At 50.7% G+C, this 18,105-nt stretch overlaps 1 protein-coding gene across 1 annotated transcript in view; it reads right to left on the reverse strand.

Annotated features, from left to right (window-relative positions):
• Nucleotides 1-18,105, reverse strand: part of Itpk1 (inositol 1,3,4-triphosphate 5/6 kinase) — a 136,287-nt gene that overhangs the window by 91,302 nt on the left and 26,880 nt on the right. Inside the window, exon 2 of the mRNA NM_172584.3 lies at nt 15,559-15,583. Coding sequence (NP_766172.1) covers nt 15,559-15,583 — 25 coding nt within the window. The remainder of the gene's footprint in view (nt 1-15,558; nt 15,584-18,105) is intronic.

An 18,105-nucleotide genomic window follows, 5' to 3' on the forward strand; every position in this document is an offset into this window, starting at 1 on the left:
TGGTCCTGAGTGTGAAAGGACCACTGGCATGGCCTGAGTGTGAAAGGACCACTGGCATGGCCTGAGAGTGAAAGGACCACTGGCATGGCCTGAGAGTGAAAGGACCACTGGCATGGCCTGAGTGTGAAAGGACCACTGGCATGGCCTGAGTGTGAAAGGACCACTGGCATGGCCTGAGTGTGAAAGGACCACTGGCATGGCCTGAGTGTGAAGGACCACTGGCATGGCCTGAGTGTGAAAGGACCACTGGCATGGCCTGAGTGTGAAGGACCACTGGCATGGCCTGAGTGTGAAGGACCACTAGCATGGCCTGAGATTGAAAGGACCACTGGCATGGCCTGAGAGTGAAAGGACCACTGGCATGGCCTGAGAGTGAAAGGACCACTGGCATGGCCTGAGAGTGAAAGGACCACTGGCATGGCCTGAGAGTGAAAGGACCACTGGCATGGCCTGAGTGTGAAAGGACCACTGGCATGGCCTGAATGTGAAAGGACCACTGGCATGGCCTGAGAGTGAAAGGACCACTGGCATGGCCTGAGAGTGAAAGGACCACTGGCATGGACTGAGAGTGAAAGGACCACTGGCATGGCCTGAGTGTGAAAGGACCACTGGCATGGCCTGAGAGTGAAAGGACCACTGACATGGCCTGAGTGTGAAAGGACCACTGGCATGGCCTGAGTGTGAAAGGACCACTGGCATGGCCTGAGAGTGAAAGGACCACTGGCATGGCCTGAGTGTGAAAGGACCACTGGCATGGCCTGAGTGTGAAGGAATAAATGTATTTTGCCCCTACAGGTTACACAGGACACTCTGGTACTTCTAGAAGGCCATTTAAAGATGCCCTCGAGAAGGTCAGAAAATCACAAGGACGGAGAGACAGCTCCAGAAGGGCCCTGGTCCTAGAGCAGCTTTGTGCTGTCCTGGAAGTAAAGGAGGTCGGTTCAGCTGGAGGGGCCCCTTAGCTTGCAATCAAGGCTGGGTCCTGGCCAGTGGACCTGAGACACTGCCTTCTCCCTAGAATATGGAAGGGACGGGGTCTCCATCCCCACTGACAAGAGAAGGCACTGAGGTCACAGGTAACAAAGCAGCATACTGTCCTGAGTGACAGGCCCAGAATCCCGGGCAAGTACCCAACACCTCGGATGTTGCTCTTCCAGGCCCTGATGCCCAAGGCTGAGAGGCAGCCCTGGTCACTAGCCTACCAAGCTCAGTCACTATATGCCCCAACATGCTCTGTCGTGCCAGGCTCTGACTCCACCCTACTCCCGGGCCCTCAGCTCAGTCCCAGAGGCATCTTTGACCAACCTGGCTCCTACTGACCTTGTCAAAACACTGAGAGAGATGGGAGAAGACAGCAAACCATAGACCTCCTCCCCACCAGGACACCACACCCCTCTTCCACCTGAGATCTGACAAGTACAAATCAAGGCCATGTTCCCTATTAGCCAAGGGTGGGCTTCATAAGACCAGAGTCACCTTAGTAGAAGATGAGGTTCTACAAAGTCCTTGCCCAGCACAGCCCTGCTGGCCTCCCGAGCACCTCCTGGCACTGGGACTGAGCAACATAAGGTGCTCCCATCTGTCCTCATATCATCTCAAGTTTCAGCCTTGCCACTATCTGGTCAATGGGCCCCAAAAAGGTTGTACTCGCTTGCACAGAACTATACAGCTATAAAAGGGTATAGCTGGAACTAGGGCCGAATCCTAGCCAGTAGCACTCAGAATCCAGGCCTCAGGAACCCAACCAAATGCAGTTCTACTGATAACTTACTGGGCAGTACAAGACAAAGCTGGCTCCACATGGGATGCCTGGGTCTTGCCTGAAAGCTGGCAATAGCAAGGGAAAGCACAAAGAGCCTATGTGTACTGCTGCAGGGCTGACGATGGAGGCCTAGCCCAATGACAAAGGCATTCTGGTAGCCCTACACAGGTGTGCCCTAGCTCCCAGACTCCAGCGTGGTCTCCTTCCAGATGTCCCTCCACACCCCTGGACAAAATTCCTAGCTCAGGCCCTGCACCTCATTTCCACTGGATCAGCAGAGCTTCTAGAGTGTGACTAAGCCCCACAACACCAAGTTTCTGGGACACAGCTGCTGGCTGGGCCCCAGCAAGCCGGCATCGCCTTATAGGGCATGCTCTATGGCTGTTCTACAAAACTCAAGACGAGTAAGATGCAGACAGTGATTCTGGAGAGCAGGCTGGGGGCAGGAGCTCAAGTCCCCAGAGCGTCTGGGTCCAGAAAGGCTGTCCCTGCCTGCTGCCCGTACACAGCATCCGGGATGTGTGGGGAAGGAAGGTTCCCAAGGGAGTCTCGAGTCAGAGGCTGGACAAAATGGGGAGAGAAAAGCAGCACAGCCAAGCTGTAGCTCCAGGTCTGCAACTCTTTGGGTTAAAGCAGCTAGCTTGTGCCTGGGGTTCCCGGGAACCACCCCAGACAACCATAAACGGCAAGCTAGGTTTGGAGAGAATGAGGCTTATGAAGCTAGGGCCAGTGTCAACATCTCTACGCCCCATCACTGCTGGAACCCCGAGAGAAAGAGAGAGAACATTGACTGGATTGGCCTTTGTCCATTAACGTACCCCAGAGCAAAAGCCATTCCAGTCTCAAAGGGTGCTGGAGACCACACAGCATCCACCCAGATATAGGAGGAAGGGGGCGGCTGCTAAAGAGGAGTGAAGGAGCCAGAAGCCAGGACCACTATGGCGAAATCACCCCTATCATCCCTACCCTGAGACAGCAGACAGGTGTATGCACAGCTGGCAGGAGTGTCCGGTTCCTTCCTTGTGGGGAATTATCATACAGAGAGACCACTGTGTCATGACTCAGCTCCCTTTACATTCGCATTTTCCGCAGGTCAGTAAGGACAAATGTATCAGCACTTGTACACAGTAAAGGCGCCCGATGTAGGCAGCCCTGGGCTCCAGAGGGCCGCACCACTGTTTCTGAGACATTCCACATAACAAGCTCCACACTCACTTTACCTACATCATCTCAATACTTAGAAACCCGTGAGGCTGAGTCAATCAATATTCCCATTCTACGGATGAGGAGATAGAGACTCGGGGAGGTAAAGTTGTCAGGCTTTTAAGTGAGAGCCCCAGTGAGCTTCATCTTCACGAGGCTCACCAACTAAAACCCACACCCATTCCCCACCTCCCCATCCTTTCTCAGTAACAGAACCCGGGGTCATTCGAGGTGACAACGTGTTCAATGAAAACATCACACTCCTTGCCTGCTGACACCAGATGTGGCTCAGTTCTGACCCAGGCATGGTCAAAAGCAGAATTATAAGGGACTTCTAGGAAGGCCACCACGGGAGAGCAGACTCCCTTGTGCCATGTGGGGGTCTGTTCCCACACTGCTTCCACGGCTCACAGAGAGAACAAATGTAGCCGCTGCCCCGACAACCCGGAGCCACGAGGCCAGCAGAGAGGGTAGAATGTGACAGACAGGGGGGCAGCCCTCTGGAGCCCCATGTTGCCCACATCCGGCATCTTTAATGTGCAAGACAAACACACCACGCTTTCTTTGGACCACCACTGGCATTTCAAGTCCCCTGCTGACAGATGAGTTCAAATCCCACCAGTTCCCCCTAGGAAATCTTCAGGGGTGCGGGCTTTGGAGAACTGAAATTGGCCAGAACAGAGCAGGAGAGTGAGGCTGGGACCAGGAAGAGAGTTGCACAAGGGAACCACAGTGGCTCAGGCATGCTTCTAGCGTAAGTGATCTCACACTCAGCAAAAGCTTCCTCTCTGTGACACTGCTGGGGTCCTTCAGCGCACTGAAGACTCCATTTTTTTGTTTGTTTAGGTTGTTGTGTTTCATTCTGCTTTTTTGTTCCTCCTGTGCAATCCGGGCTGGCCTGGAATGTGCAATCCTCCTGCTTCCACCACCTGACTCCTGGGATTACAGGCATGTGCCAGGACACCCAGCCGGTCCTCGGTTTTTGCTCTCCCTCCTGGGGACTTTTACCTTGGTAACTAATCTCATTTTCCCACGCGCACTGGCTGCCAGGAGGCTCAGAACTGCCCTGATGTGCTCCCACAGCAGAGGTCAGCTGTCCCTGCCCACCTAGCACCGCTGTAGTTACCAGGGTTTGCTGGGGAGAAGTGGGTGAACAGTAAAATAGGCAGAATGCTGGAAACCCAGTCATTCTAGACCACAAAAGCTCACACACCCTCTTCTCAAAACAGTTAAATGCCAATTCACCTCACAAGTTAGAACTTCAGAACAAAGAAAACGGGGACTAGAGAGTTCAGTGGTTAGGAGCACTGGCTACTCTTGCAGGGGACCTGGGTTCTGTTCCCAGCATCCATACAGTGGTTCACAACTATCTGTAACTCCAGGTCCAGGGGACTCTACCCCCTCTGGCCTCCATGGGTACTGCACACACATGGTTCACATACATACATGCAAACACACACACACACTTTAAAAAAAATTAAAGAAATAAGATTACTCCCAGTTCATGAATGCAGCTATCTCTCTGTGCCCGGCAAGTTCTGCATCCAAGATTCAACCAACTTCAAATCAAAAACATTTGAAAGAAATAGTTACATGCATGCTTACCACATTCAGAGTATATGTGTTCTTATTCCTTATTTCCTACAGTGTTTATACTGTACTGGGTATGATAAGTAGTGAGAGATGGCCAACATGTATTGGCTATATGCAAACACTATATGCTCTTTATAAGGGACTTAAGCATCCATGGATTCTGGCACCTACAGGCATTTCTGGAATCAGTCTCCCAAGAGATGAACCTTTTAAAAATGATGCTGGATCTACACGTAACTAGGAAAACAACAGCCAGCTTTCCCACAACTCCAGGCTACACACCCACGAAGTATAGACCACAAATCTCCCATGGCACACAGGCACATGACCACCATCTCCACAACTCCAAGGCACTTTCCCCATGGTCAATATGGTAAAGCTGAATGTCTTAATTTTAAAATCACTGAAAGGCATAAAAGAGGCATTACAGAACCAGAGAGGGGGGAGGGGGGGAAGTAAGTTAGTAAAAGTGCAGGCAAAGGAGAAGGAATGGTAGCTGCTCCGAGGAAACGAGACAATAGGGAATGTCTCTAGTTCACATATCTCCGTACCATCTCTGCTGACTTCCAAAGATTTCCTTGCAAGATGCTTCTATATGCTTGAATGTACAGTAGGCAGCCAAAGCCCCCCAGAAGAACAAGATGCAACCCGTGTCCCTAGAGAATGTAGGGGCAGGGAAAGCCCCCAGCTGATGACACCCTGAGATGAGATCTCAGCTGCTAGGAGGCGGGGACTCAGTGTAGGTTCCTGCAAAGGGAAAACATGCAGAGGCCTTAAGGAGCTTTAGAGACGGCGAGACTGGTTTTGAGGGAACAATTCAAATCCACCAGATGAGAGGAAGAGAGGTGGGATGTGGCCGGCTGCAGGAGCAAAATGTCTGGGGGACAGGGCATGTCTCCAGGACACTCAGGGACACTGGGGCTCTGCTCAGTGTGCTTTAAAGGCACACTTGGTTGAGGTTGGAACTGGGACCCTGCAGCAAAAAAACAACTACAAGGGTTCCATTGATCCCTTTCAGCAATGGGATCACACACACCCTGTCACAGTGGCCAACAGTGTCAACATGGGGTTTGCAAGAGAAAGAGCGCCTAAGTGGTCATACAGTGGAAGGGACCAGTGCAGGAAAGGGACCACAATACCTCTGGGAAAAGGAACCTCGGGAAAGCCCTGGCTTTCAAAAATACAAAGCTAGGGGTAGAGTACAAAGATCAGGAGACAGCTGGAGGACACTGTACTAAGCCAGCCAGCCCACACTAGTGCAGAAAAAGCTGAACTACCAAACGCAAAGCCAAGTGCAGAGGTATACACCTGTAATGTCCACTTAGGAGCAAGGCTAGCCTCAGTCACTTAAGACCCCGCTTTACACACACATGCATGAGTGTATGAACTGGCTCTCTCTGGCTCTGGCTCCCTACCTGCCCAAGTAAATGGAGTATAATAAATTAATTAACTAAGGAACCAGTGAGATGGCTCAGTGGTAGAGGTGCTTACGCCCCAACCTGACGAACCCACAATGACGTAAGAGTGAATCAAGCCCTGAGAGCTGGGCTGTGACCTCTCCAACCACTCCCTGGCACACTCACAGTTCGTTCACACACCAACCACTCCCTGGCACACTCACAGTTCGTTCACACACATACATACACAAACACACATAATGCACTGAAAGTAAAAATTTTAAATGATAATGAAGCAAAGTTCATTCAGGCTGTGCGTCACAGAAAGTCTGAGACCAGCCTATACTACAGAATATAATTCTGTATCGATATATATTTATAATTATCATTACTATTGTCTTAAAAAAGAGGTGGACCGTAAAGACAACACACTAGGTCTGAATGCCAGCCCCATGGCCTTCTTGCTGTGGGATTCTCTGTGCTCACCTGTAAAATGGGGGTGATGATGATGAAAGCATTATCTACTCAAGGGAAGGATTTATGAGTCCCTTGTCAAACCACTGTAGGAGCGAGGCTGTTTGCACACTTGCTGCGGTCACTCCTCTCCATACTAGGAGTTGCTCCTAAAGAGGTATCAAGCAAACAAGTGTTCGGGACCCAGCAGCTCCACCAAGTCTCTGACTGCAACCCCAGAGGCCAGCACTGGGCATCATCCTAGAAATCAGATACAGCCCCACCCCTTCCTGAATTGACTGCACAGGGGTGAAGAACAATTCCTAGTCCCTACCGTTCAGAAACATTTACAGGTGACAGGAAGGAAGAGTGAGGCTGAGGATAATACCCAGCAGGAGTGAGGTGTCCCTGAAGCGGGGCTGGCCATCTGTGGAGACACAAGCTTCCGGGAGGAAACGTGAGACTCTCTCTGACCACGCTCTCCCAACTTTGGAATGTCGTGTGGTTTTCCCATAATAGAAAGCTTTAAAAGTAATCATGGGCAAGCCTTCTAGAACCTTACCTGCCTTCAGTGGCTTCTCCTCCACCTTCCTCCCCTCCCTGTCTTCCCCACCAAGCAACTTCAGGCAACTATGTGCCTTTTCTGTTTCCTCGTTTATAACACAAATGACAATCATAGAAACATAACTGGACTGTATATAAGGACAGAAATAAATGTGTGGATATTTACACCAGAGCACAAAACATGTGCTCAGTCAAGGTCATTACCCAGAGGGCAATTGTGCAAGGGTGGTGACTACAAAGTCATCCCAGAGAGTGTTATTTAATGCTGCCTTTGCCTCCCTGGGTTCTCTAACATCCTACATCTAGTACAGAACCAGGCTTGAGGGACACTGTGAGCATAGTGGCCTGAGACACAGCCTGTAGGCACTGTGTGTGTGAGAGCCCAAGATTGCAAATAAGACATAGCTGCCAGCAGACCTTAGCGTCTGGGTGCCTCCACTCAGTAAGGCCACTTCTAGACACCTATCCAAAGTGAACACTGAGATACGTTCCTAACCTACAAAGACCTAGACTCAGACATCCACGGCAACATTGTTAGCCACTGTAAGCCAGAAGCAACCAAGAGCTGAGCCAGACACTCATACAGATGGATAACGGGCAACGGAGACAGCTAGTGTTAATAGTCCGGTTATCCCACACACAAATGCAGGTCCCAAATCCGGCACCCAGACATAACAGCACGCTTTCATGATTTGTCTCTGGGTTTACATCCCAAGATTCCAGCAATGAGCACACGCTACTCAGAAGTGCAAGAAGAATACAGTTACTGTTAACCAACCATAGCTGGCATGGCCCGAGCGAAGCAATGGCTTCAACGTCTATCCACTCATCCCGAGAGCACAGCGCAGAGGCTGGGCGGGTGGAAGGGAGGCAGGGGTCTGTGGAAGAAGTAGGGAAAGGTCACAGGCAAGAGGATACCTGAGCAGCTCTGAAGGAAAATGGCAGAGGGGCTGGGAAGGAAGATACTGCCTTCCTACCTTGTAGAAAGCCAAGGTGTTTTGTGTCCTCTGGAGGCAAGCAGAAGGCTATGCATGCCTCTTGCCTGTGACTGTGATAGCTGTCACATCAACACACCATTCCCTCAGCTGCAGGGCTGCCCCTACACTTCCCAAAATGTGCCCTCATCCAACGTGACCACTCCAACATGGCCTCATGTTCTCAGCTCCAAGTGTGTCCAACGGCAGCATGCACCCAGATCACTGCTAGATTCCGACTGAGCTAGCGCACTCAAAGCCTCCCACATTACCAGCAATGGTGCTCTCGTCTCAGGAGCCATCCTTTGAGCAGTGGTTTCACCCCAGAACTGGACGCTACCTTCCAAACAGCTTTTTTTTTTTTGCTTTTCCTCTTCCAAATCCTTTTCCATTCCTTCCCGCCTTTCTTTGTCTTGCTTCTCTTTCCTTTAGTCTCACATGAACTTGCTTGCCACACTCCATCAAAGGACATCAGGACGATTTGACAGCAGACCCTGTGTTAGCTCAGTCCCAGCTCAGCTCAATGGGAAATAGGAAGGCCTGGGGTTCGTGGTACCTGAGAGTGAGGACACACACTGGCAATCATGAGGAGCCTGCTTCCCCGGTCACCTTCTCCCATCTAGATGATGACGCAGAACTTTTTGTTCCAAGGATTTGCTCCTGTTGGCTCAGTGAGTCAGAGGCTGGGGAAGAGAAAGGCTCACAGAACCTGCTAGCCACTCGGGACAGCACCTATACGCATCCGTGCCAGGAAGCTGAGAGCTGGGGTAAGATAAAGCTGGTTGTAATTAATGGATCATTCAGTAGCAGGGCATTTGCTAAAATGTTCAGATCCTGGGTCCATCCTGAGTGTTACACACACACACACACACACACACACACGCACACACCCCACACACAGATATACATGCATGTGCACACACCAACCAGAGCAGAAATTGCCTGACAAGTGCTTCAGCATTCAGCAGCCATCTTTAGAATGCTCTCACACTGTCTTCCAAGATGGGATTTTTGTTTTGTTTTGTTTTGTTTTTGGAGACAGGGTCTCACTATGTAACCCTGGCTGGCCTTGAGCACACAGGAGTCTACTCACCCCTTGCTCTAAGTGCCAGTACTAAAGGTCTTCCAAAATGAGATGTTTTTAATGGCTACAAAAAACCTGATATGAACAGACACTAATTTACATAACTTTCCCATCACATGTCATTATTATTAAAAAAAGAAGAAGAAAACAGGAATGAACATAAATTTGTCTATTTAACATCCAATTAAGTGGCTGAGAGTGAAAATAATTTTCTGCATTTAAAAAAAATAAACAACCTGTACCTTAGTTGGGGAAAAGTACCCATGCACCTTGTCTTTTAAAACAAACAAACAAACAAACAAACAAGGAACTTGCAAGCTAAAACCCTTAATAAGTAGAAATCGTGAAGTTCTCTCCGGTGAGGTCGTATAGCTCCTCCCAAATTACGTGAGTCCCTTCACAGGCCACGCTGTCCACAACAAAAGATGAAGAGCAGTGACTGAGAGTCCTTTAGCATGTATCAGCTTTTGTTATCACTGGCCTCTGATGACCAGAGAGAAAACCTCACATTCAGAGACAACCAGACCGTGGTGGTCATCTGTACTGCCCAGTTTTGTGTGTCAACCTGATACAAGCTGGAGTTATCACAGAGAAAGGAGCCTCCCTTGAGGAAATGCCTCCATGAGATCCAGCTGTAAGGCATTTTCTCAATTAGTGATCAACGGTGGGAAGGCCCATTGTGGGTGGAACCATCCCTGGGCTGGTAGTCCTGGGCTCTATAAGAAAGCAGGCTGAGCAAGCCAGGGGATACAATCCAGTAAGTGGCATCCCTCCGTGGCCTCTGCATCAGCTCCTGCTTCCTGACCTGCTTGAGTTCCAGTCCTGACTTCCTTGGTGATGAAGAGCAGCATGGAATTGTAAGCCAAATAAACCCTTTCCTCCCCAACTTGCTGCTTGGTCATGATGTTTGTGCAGGAATAGAAACCCTAACTAAGACATCATCCTTGGAGGTACTAGTCTGCTGAGGGTCAGCTATGGTCATGTGGTCCCCAAAAAGCCACTGCTTAAATGGGGTAATGTTTTCCACAGGCTCTTCCCACTCTAAGGAATGGAATCCTACGGAAAAGTCCATGGTGCTTATTAGCACCAGAGAACCAGGAAGAGCTAAGAGCTGAAAGAATGATGCCCCCTTTATCTGGGGCCAGCTGCTGGGGACACTGGAGAGAATGGAGCAGCAGGGGGACCTGACTGGGCTGGTCACTCTATACCTTTAATAAACCTATTAACTACAAGAACTAGGCAACAATACTATGCTAGTTCCCACACCTGGAACTAGGCAGAAAACGTTCTACAAGTAATGTTTGCAAAATTGAATAACTCGGTGCTGTGATATCTATGAAGAAGTGTACTGTGCAACTAAGCAACTGCCCCAGCTCTAAATTAGCCAGTGACTGAGGACAAGTCCTTGTCCACTGAATCCAGTACACCTCTCTGTCATCAGCATCTTCTTCTCCCTGGCAGTTCTTCCTCCAGTCCATGGAACCCTGGAACCCAGAAAGAAACAAGGAACTGATCCTCCCAAAACCACCCAGGTACCATAACTGCCACCTGACCTATCTCACTTTATTGCCGTGGGAACTATAGCTGTATCTCCCCTAGCCCTAGCTATAACTCCAACTTCCTGCTAAAAGTCTGGCTTTTTGCCTTCCAAGCCAGCTTTTTCCTGACAGCTTCTCTGTGCCCTCCAGGGGGGGTCTTCTTCCCTGCCAATCACAGCACACCGCTTTCCCATCAGATACCCTTCCGTGCCCAGACTCTGCCCCCACCAAAGTTCACCCAGACCCTCAGCAGTAGGGCTCTCCCATTCTCTCCAGCTTAACTTCAGGACCCATAGTCCAACCTACCTAGAGCACTAATCATCAACAGAGACCTTTCCCAGCCTCCAGGTATAGATGCAGGATACTCTTCTATCCCCATAATGCTAAGCCGATACTTTCCCATAACACTTAGGGCCCCGTTCATTCTTCACCAAGAGGTATCACCATCTTTACAGGGCCTTCCAATGCTGCCGCTGAGGCCACAGCCGCCGACACCACCTCCTCCTCCGCCTCTCATTCCCTCAAAGACCCTAACCCTCCAAAGAAAGCCTGCACCACCTCCAGGGCTTGCCCATCAGCTCCAAGCAGCCATCACCATGGTAACAGCACCACCCCCTGAGCACACGGCCTGCTCTTGGAGGTATACGGCCTGCTAACTTCTGCTTCTCAGTTTTGCCTTTCCTTGGAGGTTTTAGGTCTGTCAGCTCTTGGCACAGGCTGGTTGCTCTTCTTGAAGACCCCAGGTGGATTCCTGGCACCTACTACAGCGCCAAGATATCCAACACACTTTTCTGGCCTCCACAGGTACTGCATGCATGTGGTGCACAGACATACATACAGGCAAAACACCCATACACTTCCTCTGCCTCCCAAGTGCTGGGATTAAAGGCACGCGCCACCACACCCAGCCGCACTCATACACATTTAAAAAAAAAAACTTACAGTACAGCATCTCAGTACAGTTCAGGAAAGACCAGCACAGAGAGCTCACTCCCTCTTGAATCTGGGGAAGTACTTGCCAGCCTGAAAAACAGTGGCTGTCCCAAGACTAGACTTCATGATGTCTGAATTTGCCAAGAATTTGGACAGAGGTATCTGTAATTGGCTACTGTACTTTTCACACTTGTGGCTTACTCATTTACAATAAAAGCCCAGGCTAACAGTCCTTGCCTTCTCCCCTGGGGAGGGGTGGTGGTGGTGGTGGAAGCCAGGATGTCCGGGGGGGGGGGGGGGGGGGCTTTGCCAGCATGCCAGCTGCAGGCAGGCTGAGGAGCAGCCCAGTCTTTTCAGACCTTGCACCACTGAGTTCGGGGATATGGGAGGAAGGGGTAATGAAACCCTGCATAGGAAAGCTTGCTAATTCATCCACAGACCAGACCAGAGTAACGTGGGGCTTTCGACGAGTCCTCGGGGAAGCCCAAGACCCAGCCTCAAATCCAATAACTCTCTGCCCGAGCTGTTTCCAAGAAGGACTTGTTTCTCCAAGGAGGTGGCCACGGCTCTGTGTTAGCCCTTGCTCAGTGTAGCAACTGCCTGGCTATGTTTGAGGCTTGTGGACTTGGCAGGTCTTTGGGCTTAGACCATGACTCTCAGGCAGGTCCTACTGGGTGCATACAGCTTACCTCACCTGGGGAAGTTTCCTGTCTGACCAGATGGGATGAAGACACCCGTGTCTTGGATCCTTTGGGCCCCTGGTCACCTACTGGAGACTGGCCACACAGGTGTCCAGGCTGCCATATAGAGAGTGATGCCTGTTCAATCTACACCTTGTACCTTACCTCAGCCCTTGGGTTCTGCCCACTGCCTCAGTGCTAGGCTCAAAGCCGGGATCCTGCCTCTCCACACCAGGCTCGCTGGCAGCCCCTTCCTCCTGAGTTAAACTGAGCAGGAAGTGATACAGCTTAGAGTAAATCATGTCATGAGAGGCCAGGGAAGCCAAGGGGACCTCACGGGTCCCCTGCGGGAAGACCTGCAGAGCCTCGTGATGGCCTGCCGCTGTCCCCCTTTAAGGAAGTACCTGGTTCTGAGATGTAAACAGCCTTCAAACCAAACCCCAAGATTAATGTTTAAAACGGTCTCCAATGGCCGGTTTTTAAGCTGACATCTGAAATGTTTAAACACTTGCGGGGGATGTCATATCCAACACGAAGTAAATTATTAACATTAGAAAGTAAAACTGTTATTATTCCTCTTTTAAATGGTTCCAATGTGGTCTAAATACCCTGGCGATCTGCGATCCGCTGTCATCCATTTTCTGATTATATAATCAGCCCCTCTTAGACAGCTGGAAATCAAACACTGCTCCTTTTTCTTCCCCTCTCTCCCCTTGGAGATGTTTAAACTGTCAGGGTATTTTACACTGGAAAGTCTCTTACTAACGATTCTACAACACCACTGAGCTAAGGAAATGTATGTACAGAACTGTTCCTCCCTCAAAGACTTTTTAATGTGGTCATAAAGCTCTTACACACGTCAGAAGTTTCTTCTGAAGTATATCATTATTGGTTATGAATACATAATTGATCAACACGATCAACATATACTCAAAACTGCACAAGTAACATGCATAAGAGGGAAACTTTATTAGAGAGGCAACTTTGAATAGGCGCATGGGACTTTTTTAAAAAGTCATTTCCTGCATCTGCAGATGAGTCCTACCTACTGACAGAATAAGACAGTTTTAACTGTTTCAGCTTTCAGTTCTCATAGAAACAAGTGTTAAAAAAATCAAGGAGGCAGGGGGATGAATGTCAAATTCACCACCCATGTGCTAGCCAGCTGATAACTCGAGCCGGTCCTCCTTCGGTTTTGTGACCAGCACCATGGGACCACCTCCAGTCATTGTCTCCCAGGGTTATCATGACCAGCTGCCTTCCTTGATGATGAGGGCTGTGTCCTTTGGTCCCACACCGAGGTACAGCTCTGCAGATCATCAGCCTCTGTGTGCCAGGCTCAGTGCCAGTCACGTTACCTGACCTGACTCAGTCCTCAAAAGCCTGGGACAGGCCTGCTGACGATCTCACTGTGCAGACTGGCAGGCTCCTGGCACGGCCCAGGCCACCTTGTTCTTCATCTCCACACACTTCCCTGGCGGGAATGGCTGGGGCAGACGAAGGGATCTGCAAGCTCTCACGGCTGGGCATCATGTGCTCACACCAGCTCAGCTTTAGAATATAAACAGCCACTTCCTGGTACACCACAGTCCCCATAAACGCCCATCACTGATGCCGCCACTGTTGCTAACAGGTAACAGGAAGAGAAATGACTTCCGTGACCTGGAAAAAACGGGCAAGATCTGCCCCGGGTTATTCATGCTTAGGTCCTGAACCCAGGTCCTACATCCACTTAGACAACAGCGAAAGGCCCGCAATGCTAGGGGGAGAGTATCTTATAAGTGGATCATCTGTTAACACAGAAAGGAGACCACACTGCTGTAAACAAGCCAACCCAAACTCAGCCCTAATCCCACCACCCACCAGCTGACCTCTCCGAAAGGCCACAACATCTTGAGCCTCAGTTTCCACATCTCTACAAGAAAGATACCTCTTCCCATATAATCAGGATCTGGTGGATGCTGGGGTGGCTCATACACCCCTAACTCTCTAACTCATTCACGTGTCACCCAGTGACCGGCACCCTGCCTATTTCCAGCTTCCAGGAGCCCACATCCTGGGATGGAGTGAACGAAAGCCGAACCGACTTTGAAAATCCAGCCAAGTGATTTGCTTTCCAGTTTCTGCAGAGTCTCCCCCAGTGTCCTCCAATCTGAAGCTCTCTCGACTCTCCTGGATGCCAGGAGGAGGTGTGGGGACAGGCATTGCCGTTGCCTTTATTTTTAGATGCCCGAGTAGAAAGCGCTCAGTTTGGCTTCACTCCGTGCCCAGACACCACTTCCTCCCTCAAGCCGTCATCCAAATGAACAACAGACACATCTTGAGAGATTTCAGAACCCTTTTGTCTGGCACACTCTACACAATGGCTCCAAGGCTCCTGTCCACCCCCAGTCAGGGAACCGGGAAGCTCTCGGGCTGGCCAGGTATGTGCACGCCTGCATCGGGAAACCCTTTCCTACAGCTGCGAAGTAGAGCCCTCCTGAAGTTGAACAACGAAGACCTCTGAAGGGTGTATGCCCTAGCAGGCTTTCTGGAAACTTCCTCCAGATGTCTGCCTTCAGCCTTGACCTGGTCCCAATCCCAGGCAGCCCTCTGCAGATGCATGAAGACTCAGCCGTCAGAGTAAATCCAAGTGTGGACAGCTTGGTACACAGTCAGGTTCGTCCTGTGCAGGGACGGTGACACAGGAAACCAGGCACAGCTGTGGTGCACATGTCATAACCTACCCCTCACTATGAGTCTATTAATCTGAGTTCACATCTACCACTGTACCATCCGTGGAAAGACATAACCAATGGGGGCCAGTGTCTCTTACCAGAATATCCACAGGTAATCCCGGGCTCGAGCTCTCACAGACAGGCCAAACGTGCCAACCGTTCTGAGATGCCGCTGCTGGAGCCTGGATATCCATCTCAGGGCCGTCTCTCCACTCTCTCTTCTCCCGCCTTCATTCTATCCATACTCGCTTTTCCCTCCCCCTCCTTCCCTTCTTCCACCTACCACTCCTCCCTCTATCCATCCATCCCTCCTTCTTTCCAGCCAATGAGCTCAAGGCTGAGCACAGAGGACAGGGTGACAGCACAGTCACCTAGGCAGGACTGTCCCTTCATCCTTCCTAACACAACTTGTGTTAGGAGTGTCTTGACCTCCGGGACCCCTGGCCCTTCCTACTCGTCACCCACTGTAACTTTCCAAACAGGAACAGCCAGCAGCAAGTCTGCACCCAGTGCGGGGCAGGAGCTATGTCAGATCTCCAGGCGAGGGGGAGTATCACAATCCAGGTGCCCATGTACAGCAGTCAGACGCCCAAACTCTCCCAAAGACAAAGTGCACGCTTAGCTCAGCACAGGGCAATGTGAAGAAGTGGTCTCACTCACCTGCACGACTTCTATCCCTCGCTTCCTGCAGAGAAAACAAAAAGAAAAAGAGTTACTTCAGCAGCAGGCAGGTGCCCTCTGCAGACGACCCACTACAGTCCGCTGAAAGCAGGACCTGGAACGAACAGCGGCATGAGGGAGGGTGGTGGCTCAGGCGGCTCAGGGCAGGCCTCTCCGGCCAGCAGGCTCAGAAGATCCCCCTTTCAAGGACAAGGTGTATGGGCCCTGTGCCCCAGTTCCCCCTCACAACCTAGAAGAGATGGCCAATTCGCAGGGAAACTTGGCTGGTGCCCTGTAGAGCTGGCAGCAACTATCACCTCCAGCCCCTGATGCAGACAGGCCTTTGGCAGTAAGAGCTCTGGCCTGGACAGCCCCTAGAGTCCCCTGTTTGTCTCAACTATTACAGGTGGATCCCCAAGATTCTCATCTCAACCTGAACACTCTGTCCTGGTTTCTGGTTCCGCCTCAGCCAATCACGCTGGCCAGCTACTTTCCCATTTGTGCTAATCCAATGACCTCTAGCTAACCATATCCCCTGCCTCTGCCTCCTGAGTGCTGGCATAAAGGCGTGTACCGCCATACCTGCCACTAACTGTTTCTCTGTCTGACCAATACAGCTTTTGTGGTTTTTGTTATGGTTGTTTGTTTGGAGACAGGGCTTCTTTGTGTAGCCCCAACTATCCTAGAACTAACTCTGTAGATCAGGCTGGCCTCAAACTCAGAACTCAAGAGATCCATCTGCCTCTGCCTCCTGAGTTCTGGTATTAAAGGTCTACCCCCCACCACCACCACCCAGCCACTATTATGAACTTTTAACATACAAAGAAGTGAGTTTCACTGTGGCATTTCTATGCACACACGTCCTTACACCCACTCATGTCTGCTCTTTCTGTTCCCACGTCACGCACACTCGGCCGCCCTCACTACCTCACCTCTCCCTCCCCTTACCTAGTCCTCAGGCATATCCCTAAAGGAGTCATCAGCGCACCGTGTTTGCTGCTGCACCATTCACAGCAGGCAGGCGATGGGACCAATAACCTACAGCTCTGTCAACAGATGAATGACTGCACAGAGAAATGTATACAGTGGAATTCTATCCTGCTGTGAAGAGAAAAGAGACCATGGCATTTGTAGGGGAGTGAACAGAACTAAAGTTCACTGTGCTAAATGAAATAAGCCAGACTCAAAAAGACAAATATGTTTTCTCTCACGGTGGGATTAGCCTGGGCTTTGTGTCCTCCATCTTTCTTCCCACCATGTATCCATCACCCTGGTCTCGCTCACGCCCGTCTAAGCACATGGGTTCTGTGTACAGCTTCCTGGAGCATACCACACCAAGGCTCTCTGCTCTATTCCTCGTCGACCTGCCTCGAGTTTCTTACTGAAAGCCGGAGCCAGGACCATCTCTGTGGGCTCCAGCACGCAGGGCTGTCTCAGTCCTCTCCAGGGTGTGTACACAGCATCCAACCTTCCCCCACCCACTCACACAATATACCCATGATCCTATGCCTCCATTCTTCCAGTTCTCAAGTATAGACTACTGCCGCTCAGGGAGAAATAGCAAAACCAAGACCCACAGAGCCTCAGATGGCCCATATGAATATTTTGCTAAGAAAGGGCAGATGCTTGGAAAGAAAAGGCTGGGTCCGAGCAAGATCAGGGCCCTGCAACTTACTCACTCACTTGGGCACCCTGAGACGGTGGAACTGAGTAAAATGAAAAACTGTGCCCAGGCCTACTTCTGGTGCCTACCAGCCAACAGCTGCTCATAAAGGGCTGCTGTCCAGTAGAGCTATAAATATGGAAAAGCAGCTTAGCTCCCAAGCCTGGCACAGCAGTCAGAGGGCACAATAAATGTCAGCCTGCATCCCCGAGGCCTCAGGAAGCAGGCAGGATCTCCCCTCAGCTGAGGTCACCCTCATCACTTCTTACATGTTTGCCAACTAGCTGCTGGGCAACAGCTTCCTGAGGACCAACAGAGGGGCTGACAGAGGAGACAGTCAGGCTGAGGGCCACAAGAACCAGCTGGGTCAACTGGAGAAAGCAAGGGCTAGCGTACCCTTTAACCCTATGTCCCAAAAGGACGTGGCCCCAAAGAACCCAATGAGGGAATGCTACGGTTGTCACCACTGGAGATTCTCGGGTCATTTCATCTCCCTGCACCTCCTGAAGGAATGGCAGGCAATACCTACCTGCTCCCATGACTGCACAAGGCACAGGCCAGACACACACCAGCAAGGCCTCAGGCCACCCGTGCCTACAGCAAGGGGACAAAGTCATGAGGAGCCTCTGCACACTGAGAACCTGGATCATCTGCCCCCAGGTCATCCAAGCCCAACTGGAGAGAGAAGAAAACTGAAGCTGGCTCCATAGGTGAGGGGGGCCTGTCCCAGGCAGGTCACACAGCCTTTAGCTGCTCAAAGATGCACTCTTAAACATCAACATATAGATGGGAAAAAAAAGCAGGTGACAAAAAGGCACACATCACCCACACCTGGAGGGGCCAGTTTCCCTCTGGGGGGAAATATGCTGATATCTAGATGATGT

The sequence above is a fragment of the Mus musculus genome, chromosome 12, assembly GCF_000001635.26.
Source record: "Mus musculus strain C57BL/6J chromosome 12, GRCm38.p6 C57BL/6J".
NCBI lineage: Eukaryota > Metazoa > Chordata > Mammalia > Rodentia > Muridae > Mus > Mus musculus.